General features: G+C 41.0%; 1 protein-coding gene across 3 annotated transcripts in view; it reads left to right on the top strand.

The window, feature by feature from the left end:
• Positions 1-16144, top strand: part of CC2D2A (coiled-coil and C2 domain containing 2A) — a 144186-nt gene that overhangs the window by 105261 nt on the left and 22781 nt on the right. For all 3 annotated transcript variants that reach the window (XM_060103976.1, XM_060103986.1, XM_060103992.1), the window contains 9 exons: positions 162-365; positions 1992-2084; positions 3056-3147; positions 6554-6721; positions 9518-9623; positions 9811-9920; positions 11046-11142; positions 12087-12185; positions 15073-15249. In XM_060103976.1, the coding sequence (XP_059959959.1) occupies positions 162-365; positions 1992-2084; positions 3056-3147; positions 6554-6721; positions 9518-9623; positions 9811-9920; positions 11046-11142; positions 12087-12185; positions 15073-15249 (1146 nt within the window). The remainder of the gene's footprint in view (positions 1-161; positions 366-1991; positions 2085-3055; positions 3148-6553; positions 6722-9517; positions 9624-9810; positions 9921-11045; positions 11143-12086; positions 12186-15072; positions 15250-16144) is intronic.

Genomic DNA, 16144 nt, shown 5'->3' with positions numbered 1-16144 from the left:
ACCATTATATTTTAGTGTATTTTCTCTTTAAATGAAATGATGGATGTTTCAAGTTTCTCTGTCTAAAACTGTTAAAACGTCATTCCCAAAAGCTCAGTGCCAAGTTTCTTTGGATGAAATCTGCCTGTTACCTAGAGTTTTGTATTTCTTGGTTTTTATAGGTTGCTACCAGTGGTGAATCCTACATCCCTGATTTCTTTCGACTGGAACAACTACAACAGGAATTTAACTTTGTTTCAGATGAGGAATTAAACAGATCCAAACGATTCAGGCTTCTTGGTCTTAGAAGCCAAGAGGTGCCAGAATTCCGAAATTATAAACAAATTCCAATGTATGACCGAGAAATTATGGAAAAGGTATTCCAGGTGAGAAATTGGCTTATTTTACTATTAATAAAATAATAAAATATCTGCTGTGCCATTTGGTATACTATTATGTATGTATTTTGTTGTTGCTATGTTCTCAGTAGCAATATTAGTTCCTCTTTTGTAGTACTTTACATAACCTTCCCATTATTTTTCTTGAATCCAATGTTTAAATAATATCTTTGTCTCAGTATAATGACATCTAAACTAGGAAAAATTAGAGTTGTAGGGTTGAAGGGTCTCTTAAGTGTTAATGTGGCAAAGGATTGTGCCTTAGTCAGGAATTCAATGCCATTTTAATCCAGTAAGTATTCACTAAGCACAAAACACGGTGGTAAGCACTGCAGGGAAAATAGGTGGGTAGGATTTGAGCAGCCTTGGGGCAGGGGGCCAGGAAGGAAGTGGGGAACAGTTCTGGGCACCCTAGACAGGCAGCAGGATGCACAAAGGCTTGGCAGAGGAGGGAACATGGCGGGTGTGGGAGCAGGGAGCCTTTGAGGAGTTACAGGTAATAGGCTTGTGTATATGGGGCAAGCCAGTGAAAGCCAGACAAGTCTGTGTTTGATGAGGTAAAGGGAGAGCCATTAGAAGTTAATACCAGGACTGTATGATTTTTCATGCAGAAATTATTCTGGGAGAATATTTTTGGTTATTTGGTTCTTTATATTAGTTTGGACTTGTGATTATGTGATAAAAACCCAATTTGAACTAGCTTATGAATGAAGGGGAGTTTATTAGATAATGAAATCACAAAATAGAGTTAAACATCTAAAACATATGAATGACAGGAGTTCATCTGTGTCTCAAAGACACCCAACTATTGCCAGGCCCCTTCGCCATCCTGTCTGGGCTTTCCCTTGGTATGGTGACTTCATTTTCCCCCATTGTAGACAGATTTCCCTATTTGATCACTTGGTCACCAATATCATCAAGTTCACATCTAGTAGCCTCAGCCAGGAGGGAGAGGTGTGTCCTCTTGTCCCGAGTTTAAAAATCTTGGGGACAACTTTTGAGCCACCCAGCCTGGGTTAGGGGCCACCCTGGGCATTCAGCTGTGACCAGGGAAGGAGTGAAGGGGAACATGACAGCTCCTGGGGGCCCCATGGAATTTTATTGATAGAAAAAAGAGAAAAGTGCAGTGGCCTAAGAAGACAAAGACAAAGGCAGCCATTCCTCTCCTTCAAGTAGGTGACGCAAGTCAGCTGCAGCCAGACATTATTTACTATTTCTGTAATTGCTTTACTTGAAATATAAAAGGCAAAAATTAAGCAGGGGCTTTGGCCCTTCTTAATTGTTTGGGTGAGCTTAGCATCTTGTTTGGGTGAGCTTATCTTCTTGAACTACAGCAACTCTACTATCTCTATTTCTTTCTGCATGAACACTGTAACTTGTAATTACAGATTTCTCTTCTACTTATGAGGCAGTTCAGTCAACTAACTCCAAATCCTGGATACTGCATCAAAGATCAATTCTGAACCAAAAGTTCAGAAGGAACCAGAAGGAACATTTAGAACCATAATTTGTGACTTAAACCACATGTGATAAATAATTCTCTAATCTCAAAAAGGGCATGAGAGAGTACTAGTATTTTAAAATCATAAAAGTATGGCTTCCTTTTACTTTTAGGACTATGAGAAACGGTTACGAGACAGAAATGTAATTGAAACCAAAGACCACATAGATACCCACAGGGCCATAGTAGCCAAGTACCTCCAGCAGGTAAGGAAAACCATTTTAAACAGTCCTCATAGGGGAAAAATAGCCAACATCCTACGGTTGGAGGAGGGAGGTCTCTATTCTTAACCCCTGTAGGCTTATTTTCTCATAATTACAGATTAAAATTGATTAACAGCTATCTTCAACTTTGGAACATGGTTACTTGGTTCTCCTTTGTATTACTTTGGACTCATGATTATAAGTGGTAAAAATCCAATCTGAACTAGCTCAGGAACCAAGAGGAGTGTATTCGATGAGGAAACGCTGAAAACACTAGGATGTGTCTCCGTTTATTATCAGTGGTTATCTTAAGAGGGGGTATGATTACAAGGGACTTAACTTTCTAAGTCATGGGGTTTTTTTTTAATATTTGAATTTTTGCATCTTATTACCTTTGTAATAAAAAAAGAAGTTTTATAAACGACATACTAACTGCCCTTCTGCACTAGAAAGTCAAAATATCCTTTTGTCCTTCCTTCCTTTAATTTAACTTATAAGAAACGCCCTAGTGGCTAGAGTACATTTTTCTCATCTGGTTGATCTACCTTGTAGCTCATGTATGAAAAAAAAAAGAATATTTATGACATTTAAGAGGTCCTCTATTTAAAGAATAATTAGGTAGCAAGTCAGTTTGAATAGGGGAAGAACTTCAGAATCAGTTCTGAAGTGTGTGTGCTTCGAGACGGGTTCTACTTTTTGTAGTTGTTCATTCATTCATTCAGCTAAATTTTATGATCTTATCTGCCAGGAATTTTCCCAGGTCCTGAGAATACAGCAGAGAACAAAATAGAATCCCTCTGCCTTAGGGAGCTTAATGCTAGTGAGGAAAGCTGGATGATTTACAATAGGAAGAGGTCAGAGCTGTGGAGAAAAGTAAACGTGGTCTGGAAAGCTGCACTGAGGTGACATTAGAGCAGTGAAGTGTGCGTTCATAGAACAAGAACATTTTAAATAAAACATATTTCTTTCCTCAGGTTAGAGAATCAGTGATAAATCGTTTTCTAATTGCAAAACACCATTTTCTTCTTTCGGATTTGGTAGTAGAAGAAGAAGTTCCCAATATCAGGTAAAAAAACAAAAAAGAGACCTTTTTTTTATTTCTTTTAAAATTATTTATATTGTATTATATTAAAAATTTCATGTAAATATAAGATTTTTATCAGTGTATGGTGTGCATTTGGGCCCCTAATAATACTGGAAACTGGTAAAGCATGCTTAATGCCTAATGTTACACACTATTTGGGGTGTTTCTGTTAGAACAAGTCACACGAGATCCTCTCCATCACATCCAGTGGACCCCATCTCACCTCCCAGCACCTCCAAGTGAACTTCACCAGCCTTGGCTATCTTCTCATTCCAGTCACATGAAGTTTTGACAGCATTCTCTCCAGCACATCATCCTCCTGCTTTCCTCACCTCCCTATGCCAGGGTCTCCTTTATTCTCCCATCACAGGGCAGTGGGGGTGGCTGAGAACTTGCCCACTGAGATTCTGGGTGGCATGGAGAGGTCTGGTTCCAGCACCACAGCTGGGAGACACAGAGCTGCCATGTGTTTGGTGAGGGGCAAGGGCAGCAGGGAAAAATGGATATTTACATAGAAGTTGGGAATTGACTGTGTTTGTTTGCTTGATTGTCTCCCTATCATTTAGAATAATCCTCAAATGGTCTCAACTTGAGGTGGATGCATGAAAGATGAAAGAGAACTTTCTATACTGGTGGGCTTGCACAGTCTATTAACTTCATGACCCCCCCGTGATTAAATCTCTTGGTCTCCTGAAAAGGTCATTTCCTATGCATGTACTTCCTCTCCACCATCAAGTTGGCAAGGAGACAAAAAACTGTGCAATCCATGGCAGCCCCTTCTTTTGGCTTTGCCTCCATCCTCGTACAGAAGGGAGGCTGTGCCCACATAAATTCATGCAAACCCTCTCTCTTTATTCCAGGCCCAGAGTCCAGTCATTGAATGTTTGTTTGTTTGTTTCAGTCATGAAAATTACACTTTAGAATAGATGATGATTTTTCATGCTGTTTTTCCATTTCTTTTCTTTCTTTTTCTTTTTTCTGCTTTACTTTCTGCATTAAGTTCTGAAGGCTCAGGGTATGTTCTTCCTTCTTTTAATTCTGGTTTGTTCTTGGCTTTAAATTTAAATGTTTCTGTATATAATGGTCCCAGCCACCAAGATGCTCTCAAGCTGACTGTTAGGGAGGCAGCAAAGTCTCATGATAGGCGGCATCTCTCTGAGAGGGAGAAAGTATTGAGAAAAGAAGGGATGTGCCATGTCACGACCCTCAGCAAAGGTTTCTCTCTGAGGTCCCAAAGTTTGGGTTAGGTAGCTGTCCTGGCAGAGGGATTAAGAAGATGGGCTGTAATTTGTAACAACATGGATGGACCTAGAGGGCATTATGTTAAATGAGATGAGTCAGACAGAGAAAGACAAATACTATATGATTCTCGCTTATACGTGGAATCTAAAACAACCAAACTAATAAAAACTGAGACTAGAATGTTGGTCAGTAGGTGTTGGGGGTGGGGGAAACTGGGGAGATGTTTAAGGGCACAAACCTGTAACCAGTAGATAAATCAGTCCTGGAGATCGAATGCACAGCATAGTGATTATAGGCAGCAATACTGATTATAAACTTCAGAGTTACTAAGAGACTAGATCTTAATAGTTCTCATCACAAAAAAAGAAATAATAATGATGTGAAGTGATAGATAGAGGTGTTGGTTAATGCTACAGTGGTAACATATTGCCATATATAAATGTATCAAACCAACACATTGTACACTTTAAACGTATACAGTGTTATATGTCAATTATATCTCAATTAAAATAAAAAATAAATTAAAACATACAATAAGTCAAAAAAAGAGATTTGCAAAAATGTAAAACAGTGTCACTCTCCTCGCACTCTTTGTTTTGGAAAGGATAGTTATTTTTCATAATTTTATATCATGTTAACATGTAATGGGCTTATTCTTGTCTTAAATGAGTTAATGAATAAATATATGTAAATATTAAAAGAAGAAGAAGCTTGGCTGTGTAGTCAGGGTGATCTGATTTTGAACCCCAGCTCCCTCTCCTCCTATTTAGCAAATTCTATCACCTCTTGGAGCCTCCAGTTTCTTCATATGAAAACTGGGATAAATATACTTGTAAGGATTAGAAATATTATACGTAAGGCACCTAGCACTCTGCTTGAACCAGAGAAGTGCTGGTAAATGGTGGCTCCTCTGCGCTCTGTGGGACGGAAGACCTTGGGAAGCAACTGGGAACAACAGCCCCCGGAAGCCCCTTGGAGCCATTGTCTCCCTGGCTGCCATGTGTCTCTTGGAAAGAGGACTCAAGTCCAGCAGGCCGCCTGGCCAGCTCTGATACCCACAGGAAAGCAGAGCAGCGTGAGCATTGCCAGCCCGAGGCCAGCTCTGCACCGCTGGCTTTGTTCTGTGGCTCTTGGGCATAGTCATTAACGTCAGCTTCCTGATACGCAGTCACAGTTGTGTTTCTGTTTAGTCTCTGGGGCAGAATTAAGTTATTTTCTCCGTGGCCCTTTCTCCCCCATGATTCACTGTGTTGCTTTCATCTTCCAGGAAGTGTTAATGGAGGTCATCTCAGTGAGAGGTAGAGAGATGTGAGAGAAGGATCCCCCCTGCTCCGCCTCCCCCTCCCTTCCTCCTGTCTCCATCCCCTCCTTTCTCCAACATAATCACTGGCATCATAATCATTGTCATCGTCCCAACAGTCACTATGTTAGGGCCTCTAATGCTAGACCAGTGCCAGGGTGCTCTGTATACACCTCCTCACAAAAAATCCTCTCAACAACCCCATTTTACAGATGATGAAACAGAGACTTCAAGAGGTGAAATAATTTGCCCAAGGTGAGCAGGAGTCACACCTAGTTTTGCCTAACTCCAGAGAGTGAGGTATCCCTGGAAGGGCCTGAGAAGGCTGCAAACATCAGCTGCCATGTGAATGCGGCAGGCTAATGAGTGCTCCAGGAGCCCAGGAGAGGGAGCCCCGCTTCGGGCTGATGCGGCTGGGCCTCTGGGGAAGGGGAAATACTGGCCCTGAAAAGTGGTAAAACTGCAGCCATGTGGGTGGATGAGGAGAAAGGTGGAAGGTGGCATTCAGCGTGCAGGATTGGCATGAGTGAAAACAGACAGTAGGAGAGCACAGGCCACATCTGAGGGGCTGGTGGATAAGCAAGGCAGAGAGCAAGCAGGAAGTGCAGGGAGGGACCAGGCATGAGTTTCATCCTCTGATTGGTAGCAGTTAAAATGAATGTTAATAATCTACAGAGTGGGCTCTCCCCCATCTTGGGAGAACTTCTTGACAATTTCCACCCTCCTTAAAAAGACAAGTTTTTCAGGGGCTTGTGAGGGACCTTGGGGCAGCGTTTGGGAAGTTGTCTCAAGACTTTCCAGATCTTTCTTTTCCCTGGCATCCTAATCTTGTTCTGTAATCATTAGCATTTTGGGCCTGAGCCTTTTCAAGCTGGCAGAACAAAAACGACCACTGAGGCCAAGGAGAAAAGGTCGGAAGAAGGTGACAGCCCAAAACCTGTCCGATGGAGACATAAAGCTGCTGGTGAACATTATCCGGGCTTATGACATTCCAGTGAGGAAGCCAACGACAAGGTGAGAGCCCTCCGAACAGCCCTGGGATAGAATGTGCAGGATCCAACCTCTTTAGAGCATGTTCACTCTCATTTTTAACATAGTTGTTACTCTAGGGGGGCCGAGGGCAGGGATGGCGGGGAGGAAGAGGGTTCTTGAAGTCAGGGCCCTATTGGTTGCAAGTAACAGAACCAAATCAGTCAGTTTAGGGTAAAGAGGGGATTTATTGGGAATATCTCATAGAACTCAAGAACAAGAGATACAGCCAAACTACATGGTAGACAGTAAAGATTAAAATGGGCTTCTTCAGAGGCCCCTTTGTTTCTCTTGCTTGCTTCCCTCTGTGGGTTTGCTTTATTATTCTCCATGTGATGGAAGTGGTCCATCCTGTCAGGGTACCACCCACCAGGTGTCAGCTTCCCAGGAGTGAATCTGAAGGTCCTAACTTGGGTCAGGTGTTGATCCATGTCTAGTCACCTACAGTCAGAGTGGCAGGTCACAAGGACCTGTCCTGAAGATGGGGGACAGTTCTCAGAGAAGTGGGTGAGAGCTGGGCAGATACCCAAAAGGTGTATATTCTAGATTCTGAAACATGTGTTTGAGCACAAAACTGTGACTTCTCTTTTATCTGCTCAGAGAAGTGAATTATGTCTACTGTATTTCACTACATCGGGGCAATGGGGAACCCCTCACCATAGGTAAGGTGAACTGAAGTTTCTTATCCCCTTAGAGAACAGAGATGGAAGGACCAAGAATTACTTCTCTTTGCTGGTGCCCTTGTCAATGTCATGAGGGAAACTATAATTTAGTGTACCTTCACCGTGTTCTAGGCACTATGCTAGTCACTTTCATTTATATTATTTCACTTACTTCTCACTACTATTACTGTCTCCATTTTACAAAAGGGAAAATGGAAATGAAGGGAGTGTAAGTGGCTTGCCCAAGGTCATCCAGCTCTCTGATCACAGAAGCACACCCTGCTAGCCTCTGGCATCTTTTGTCCCTAGGGTCTTCCCTTTAAATTATCTACCCCCTATTATTTTGCCCTACTTTATTTTTCTGCTGACTAACTCTTCCGCCCATTACAGAACATCTGATCATCACCAGCTATTCTCAGTGTTTTGCTATATGTAAATGTCCATTTAAGCTCTTGAATCTGTGCCATAACATTGCTTCCTTAAGCCACACAGCCCAACATTCATCTTGACTGCATTAAAGTTTAACTGTGGGGTGAAAAGCTGTTTTTTTAAAAAAAGATATGTAGGTGTTTCTCTTATTTTTGGTTTCCATGAAGTTTTTTAAGAGTTAAACCATTTCATTCAGACAATTACAGGGAAGCATAGTTGATCCTATATGTTATACATTTCAGTGTAAACTCATCAAGTCAGTTCAAATATCAACTCTTGCACTAAACCCACGCAAATCTTAACCTTCTGCCCTTGCAACTAAACTAAACAGGATTTTTCAACTCCTTCTCTGCACTTTTATGGCCCATGCCCACCCCTCTAGTCTAACATATATCCCACTATATTGTGATTATTTGTTTATCTAGTTTGAGCCGAAGTTTATCTTATTTGCCTTTGCAGCCCCAGTGTCTAACACAGGGCCTAAAGTATAGTAGGTACTTAACAAGTGTTTGTATAATAATGTAATTGACAGTGTTCCACACAGGAAAAGGTTTTCTCTGGCAGCTGTTGTGTTAAATGTTCTACTTTCATTGCCTCATAGTTTGTCTGAAACCCTTTCTGTGAAAAGGTAAAACAGTCTGGTAGAAAAAGACAATTTGTACTTTGCTAAGCAGGTGAATGTGAAATACTTGGCAAACCGTAAAATTCAAAACAAATAGGCAGGGGCTTCCCAGGTGGCACAGTGGTTAAGAATCCGCCTGCCAATGCAGGGGACACGGGTTCGAGCCCTAGTCCCAGAAGATTACACATGCCGCAGAGCAACTAAGCCCGTGCGCCACAACTACTGAGCCTGCGCTCTAGAACCCATGAGCCACAACTACTGAAGCCCGTGCGCCCAGAGCCCATGCTCTGTAATTAGAGAAGCCTCTGCAATGAGAAGCCCGTGCACTGCAACAAAGAGTAGCCCCCGCGCCCTGCAACTAGAGAAAGCCCACACTCAGCAACAAAGACCCAATGCAGCTAAAAATAAATAAATAAAATAAATTTATTTAAAAAAAAAAAAAGAAAAACAAATATGCAAGTGGGTTGTTGGGATGAGGGGGAAGGTATCTGGGAGAGGATCTCTGGACATGATGTTCATTTCTCCCTTTAAGAATGGCAGCTCAAAAGGGAAAGAGGGCAAGACTCATAGATCCTAACTCAAGCTAGGAATCCCTGACCACCTTTCCCATTGATGCCTGGCAGGCCCAGAGAGAGATGTCTTACCTGGGATATATAGCTCATGTTTACTGGAGAGTGCATGTTCAAAGAAAATACAGTGGGAAAGGACCAGAATTGGATGGAGGCAGGGCAGACTGGTTAGGAAGCTCAGGATTCTGCTACCTGACAGTGATTGAGGTTCTCAATTACGGGGGAAAAGGCACCCATGAGAGAGCAGAGAGAAGAGGTCCCTTTCCTCTATTCCAACCAGACATGCAGGCCTATGGATGAAAGTTGGGAAGGCTCTCGTAGTCACTAGGTGACTGAGGAGGACCAGAGCATGCAAAAAGACTTCTGAAGCATCAACAAGCTTAGAGAGTATGTCTGTCACCATAGCCACCAATACCATACATCTTTGGAGAAACCGTCTGCAAAGTATATAATTAGACTTTCCATGTCATTTATTTCTTTCATACATTTTCTCTCCTAGCAAATTCCAGCAGCCATCGAGACCTTCAAGGACTTTCAGCGAAAAGCATGCTGCTTCCCCAACCACACAAAGCCCAACCCACAGTGCTGACTACCCCCTCGGCCAGGTGAAATACCCCAGTGCTGGATCCCCTCTTAGAATCTTGCCCCTTCTATTTTTAAGACTTGCCTAGAAAGTTCATAGTCTGTTTTCTGCCTTGTTTTCTTTGGAAACACACCATTTAGAAATATATTTTACCTCTGTTAGGATCAAAATAATTCTACGGTTACAGACTCTTTGCTCTTGATTTTAAGGTTTTAGTACGTCCTTTTGTAGAAGTTTCATTTCAGCGAACAATTTGCCATACAACTACAGCTGAAGGTCCAAACCCCAGCTGGAATGAAGAACTCGAACTTCCATTTAGGTAAGCATATTTTCCTCATTCTACAAGTGACTCCAATCAAGAATAAAATGGGAAAATATCCAACTTCTGAAACTTGGGTTCATTGCTGGGACACCCCACTCCTCTCCAGGCTCTGGCTTCTTACAGCCCAAGCTTCCCAGTCCCTCAATCCCACAGCCCCAACACTGTTTTTCTTTTCTTCCCCATCTCCCCAATTCTAGAAGCTTTAAGTAATTTTGAAGCTCCCTAGTTCCCATAAATTAAGCTTTCTCCCTCGTCAGAAATACACAGGCATTTAAATTTTTTGATTAAATGATTTTACCTATTTAAAAGACTCATTATTTCAGATCTTGAATCAACCCAGAAATTATCTAGTCTAGTGCTCTACTTTTATAGAAAATAAACTAAAACCTAAAGATGAAAGGTGACTTGCTTAATGCCAAATAGTAAATTAGAAACTGAGCAAGGGTTAGAACCAGTTAAGTCAGAAGGGAGAAACAGATACCACTCTTAGACATAGTACAAGCAAAAAGAATGAGAAAAGTTAAAGGCGAATGCTCAGCACAATAGATGCAGTAGCCTGGTCTTGAGCCATGCCATGGAGAGGCCTGCTTGGGCCAGGCTTGGCTGGACTCAGAGCAGGTGATGTTATAGGAGATGAACCTCACCCCTACCTTGCTTTACTTACCTGTGGGGAAAGTGAGTGGGAAGCAGGGACCATCCAACCAGCCACGTAACAATAGGAGGTTTATGACCAGGGAATGGTCTGACAGAGAAGCACCTTCCAGAGCCCAGTTGCTTAGAAAGTCCACATACCAGCACCAATATCAGCTGGAGACCTTGTATGTAGCCAGCTGGCTCCTTGCAAAGCTCACCATGGTTGGGAGATGATGTGAGACTCACCAGGACAAGCCAGCAAAAGGGTTTGTCTCTCTGCACGGAGCCTGCAGTCTACTGCCTTGCCATTTGAGTATAGGTACCACCTTATAGGGTCTCTGTGCTAGAGAAATCCCTTAAATGAGACAACTGCCATTAGTCCTCCTATCTATGCTCATATTCAGGTATTTTTCCAGTTTGGACATTTGAGTACTCATTATTTCTCTTTTGCTCTTTTCATGCTCCCTGATCATGGGTGCCCATTTGCAGGGCCCCCAATGGGGATTACAGCACCACCAGTTTGCAGTCAGTGAAAGATGACGTGTTCATCAACATTTTTGATGAAGTTCTATATGATGCCTTAGAGGTAAGTTCACGTTTTTGAGAAAGATGTCTGTATTCATTTTCTATCCTCTACCCATTGTGTAAGTCCTGTCAGGGAGAAGAAAATTTCCCCTTACGCTTGTGTGTTCTTTTGGCTGGTCTAATAATTAAATTGACACAAGACAGATTAACAGGGGAAAAATAAACAACTTTTAATTTTGCATGTACAAAGGTCTCATAGATGTACAATCTAGGAAGTGACCAAACAGACAACTTTTATACCTTTTAGACAAAGAAACAATAAATTTGTGAAGAATTGACAAGACATAGATGTTTGGTTTTGGGTAAATTAGTAAAGAAATAACAAGGTTTGTTTGTACAGCCTCCTCAGCCCTGGATTCCCTGTCTCTGGTGATAAGGATGTCTCTCTACCCCCAGGTGCAGGGAGGGCACCTTTCACACAGGAGATTTATTTCCTGCTTTCTGCAGACAAAGGAGGGTCAAGAGTGTTCTTGCACCAGCTGCTTTTCAAGTAACTTGAATTCAAATTAATCCATATGCCACTTTGGCATATTTGGGGGCAGCCTGCCCTGAGCCCCATCAATCCCAAAATTTGGAATGTTTGAAACCTGACATGTATAAGTGGGGAAAGAAAGAAGGGAGGAAAAGAACCAGTTTTTTTTTTAATTTTCAACTTGACTGTCTGCTATGATCCAGGAATTGTACTAGGGGCTTTTTATACATTGTCTTAATTTTAAAATACTCCTACAAAGTAGATTGTTAAATTCCCAATTTATTGATGAGGAAACTGAGGTTCAGAGAAGTTAAATGACTTTCCTAGGGTCACAGAACTATTAAGTGTCTTAACCAGAATGTGACTTAGATCTGTTTAACCTAAACCTACCGCGCTTTCAGCTAAAATCCTGTTGCTTTCCTACTTCCTATCCGGAGTTGTTAAACAATTATCACTTTCCACCCCTCCTTTAGGATGACCGTGAAAGAGGAAGTGGAATCCACACCCGTATTGAGAGACATTGGTTGGGATGTGTGAAAATTCCATTTAGCACGATATATTTCCAGGCAAGGGTAAGCATCAAAAGTAAGAATTTCACAGGAATAGGGCTCTATCCATTTTTCCTGTTAAAGGTTTTTTTGTGGAAGTATACCCTTAACACTGAGAGAACCTATGTGCAAGGCCACTATTGGAAAGATAAAAATCACTATATAAAGCCATTGATCTTCTGTCATATTTGCATGACTTATTAAAACATCTATCTTCCTTACAGTTAGTAGTTAATGTACAACTTTGCCAACCTGAGAATTTTTTAACTTTTAAATGAAAGTGAAGAAGGTAGGACAAAGTAGAAACTTGTCAAAAATGACAAAAGTGGAGTGGATAGATGCCTGAAAATAACTTGAAGAAAACAACCAGGCCAGTTGATGGCCCATTTTAATCAAGTGCTTTAATGTTTCCAGAGTCCTCACTATTTCAAAAATGAAAAATGTTTGGTAGCGACTTGCTCAACTAAAATACCATTCTTCAGAGTTTAACAATTTTGCTTAAGGGGATCCATTAGGTTAACAATTCTTGAATGGCATAGTAGCTCTAATCTGAGACAGTTAAAGATTCTGAAATGGCTTTAATATCCCAGTATTAAATCCATAGCAACAGGAGGCTTTGAGCCAAAGACTGTGTTAATCTCACACAGCTACAGAGGAAACAGTTTAAATCCACATGTGATGACCACATAGAGCAAATGCTGCCTGGGTCACAGACTCAAGCAAGGCCAAGAACAAAACTGAAGTGTGAGAGGCTTCGATTGGTTGGAATTTCAAGAATCATTTGGAATTGCAATCCTTCTAGACCAAAGGGACTGTCTACAGGTGATGCTGCAGCTATATGCATGCCAAAAATGTTACATTTCCCTCTTCGAAGAGATTTGAAATGAAAAAAATTTTAAAGAGCACATCATTTTGCAAATCAAACTGCCCATGTTATTTGACATCACATTTGGAAGGGTATTCAGAAGTAATTACTCCAAACCCCTTCTTGATAAATGAATCTCCTTTACTATATCCTAGTAATACCCATACTCTCTAGAAGTAGGGACCTTACTACCTCATAAGGTAGCTTGCTCTCTTTTCAATATCTCTGTCATAAATTTCTTCTTTAAACTGTGCCATAAGCTAAATTCCTCCCTGGGACTCCCATTCATAGGTCCTGCTTTGGAGCTACACAAAACAAGGAGACTCCTAACTTGGTAATAATAATAGGAATAACTATGTTTATCAGGTGCCTATTATTGATATATACCATTTCTAGCTAGTTTATATGTCACCTTAATTAAACCTCACAACAGCTCAATAGACATTATTATCCCCATTTTATAGATGAAAAAACGGAAGCCTAGAAAGGTAAGTAACTACTCAAATCCCAAAGTTTACAGCAGATCTGGGATTCAACTTTTACCAACTTCCAACATTTTACATTGGCTTATCCTTTAAGAATGAGATTGGTAAAAGTAAAGAGACCTATTCAACTTCTGAGTTTATACATCTCAATATTGCTTTTGAGAATGATTTTATCACATTTGTCATTTTTAAAGTTTTGTCTGATTCTAAAGCTCATGCTCTTAAATGAACCGACAGGGCACATTTGACAATATCTGGAGACATTTTTTGGTTGTTGCAACTAGTAGGGGTGCAACTGGTATCTAGTGTATTGAGGCAGGAATGCTGCAAACACCCTACAATGCACAGGACAGCCCTCCGTAACAAAGAGTTCTCCGGCCCCAAACATCAACAGTGCCCAGGGTGAGAGACTCTGTCTTAAATTCTTACACTTCAACTATTTGGAGACAGTGTCTATTCCCTCCTGGCTCATCTATCTATTCTACAGACCAGATGTGCCCACTTATTTCAGCTGTACTTTATACGGTGCTGTATTTATACTCTTCTTCTCCTTGTATCCTCTCATCTGCGTGGGTACAGGCTTTAGGGGAACTCCACCAATGTAAAGAGGAAAATAAATAAGAGCTTCCTTCATTCCTCTCTAGAGGGCATATTCACTGAAATAAAAATTGGATTCTCTGAAAATCTGTGAATTTCAAACCTGAGTAGTTTTGTAGTACTAGACAGTCTTCCATAAACGTACTGTTGCTTTGACTACAAAGGAGTAAAAACTTCTGCCTTTTTGAACCTCTACATAATTTAGGTCATTTTATGTAAGAGGCTTGTAATTCGTTCAGCCTACATTTATTGAGCACCTCCTGTGTATACAAAACACTGTCATATATTGAAGACAGATGATACAAAAAAGAGCACAATATAGATTCTATTTGCATAGAACAATTATCTAATAAATATGCACACAACAGTAAAGTCTGGCAGAATGTGTCAATGCAATAAATGAAAGAAGCAAGTTGTATGTAAGGCTGGTGGAGATAAAACAAATCACGAAGGAGACAACATCTGACCTGAGCCTTGAAAAATGATTAAAATTCTAAAAGGTGGAGAAGGGAAGCTGAGGCATCCCAGAAAAGGGGACTGGCTGCCAGCTAACACTTATTGAGCACTTATCACAGGACAGGCATTTTTCTTAGTGTTTTACATCTATTAATCCATGCAGCATATATAATTACCCTACAAAGTAGATACTATTATTATCTCCTTTTTACAAATGCACAAGCTGAGTCACTTTGAGTTTAATCCAGGATTTGAACACAGGCAACCTAGTGTTGGAATCAACTTGCACAACTAGCACATGTTCCACTGAACCAAGCAAAGAAGGCAGGGAAAGAGAGAACCCTTGCTGTGACAGCTTAAGGAGATAAGCCTGGAGAGAAGGGGTGGGCCCTGAATACAGTCTGAGCAGTTTTTACTGAATTCATCAGATGATGAGGAGTTGACACTTACCTTTGAACTTCTGTTGGAAAATCACCAGGATGTTTACAGAACTGTATTTTCTTCACAGATTGATGGGACATTTAAAATCAATATTCCCCCAGTTCTTCTGGGCTACAGTAAGGAGCGAAGTGTGATTATTGAGCGGGGTTTTGACGCCGTCCGAAGCCTGAGCGAAGGCTCCTACATCACCCTGTTCATTACCTTGGAGCCTCAGCTGGTTCCTGGGGAGTCGGTTCGAGAAAAGGTAACTGCGTGCTCTCTGGAATCGCATGTCTGACGTGGACGAAACCTGAGGAATGCTTGCTAGGCCATGCTTTTTTAAAATTGTACTGAATGGCACAAGCAGAGGTTTCCTTACTTCAGTATCCATTTATTACTCTTTCGGTTTGGACAGAATGAAGGTTAGAGAACAGCTGTGTGGGTTTGTACTTCATTTGAGTCAATAATTAGGTCAATCAGCAATTTAAACTTTTAGCAAAGCAAAACAAATATAAACAGGCTCTACTTTTAGAAGAATTTTCTCATTGGGTAGAAAATGAAATATGAAAGTAGAAAAGCAGATTGCTTTATTATCTTGACACTTACTGGCAAGCGTGCTGAAATGAATTTCTAAATCTGACCTCAAGTCCCTGGTTATGTTGTATATTGAATCAATTCATAGGATCATAAAACCAGGTGACCTTCAGGGGTCACCACAGTTTATTTCAGCGCCTTCGGACAGAAACAAGTAAGTATATGCACAAGTACTCTAATTTTGCACAGCCCTAGAGAAAAAGAATTTCTAGAACTACTTGTTAGCAACTGTTTCCCAACCTTCAGAATTGGGAGATACTTTCTTAATGTAACATACTTGTGCAGCATTGATGCATACTGCCCTTATCAGACTTGGGAGAAAGATTGATCATGACCTCTTATTATTATAAACTAATACAATAATGACAACCACCACCAACAACAACATGTGCTGAGTTGTCACTCTGTCCTGAGCACTCTGTCAGACATTGACATGTGTCCTCGCTCTGAATACTCACAGTTTTCTTGTATGGTGGGTCTTCAACTATGAGATGAGAAAAAATGGGGCTGAACTGTCCAAGTTCACCCCGGGGAAGTAAATGGCAGTGCTAACAATTAAACATCTG

This window comes from Mesoplodon densirostris, chromosome 1 (assembly GCF_025265405.1).
Source record: "Mesoplodon densirostris isolate mMesDen1 chromosome 1, mMesDen1 primary haplotype, whole genome shotgun sequence".
NCBI lineage: Eukaryota > Metazoa > Chordata > Mammalia > Artiodactyla > Ziphiidae > Mesoplodon > Mesoplodon densirostris.
The sequence above is the reverse complement of the archived record's forward strand: the minus strand, read 5'-3'. Positions and strand labels throughout refer to the sequence as shown.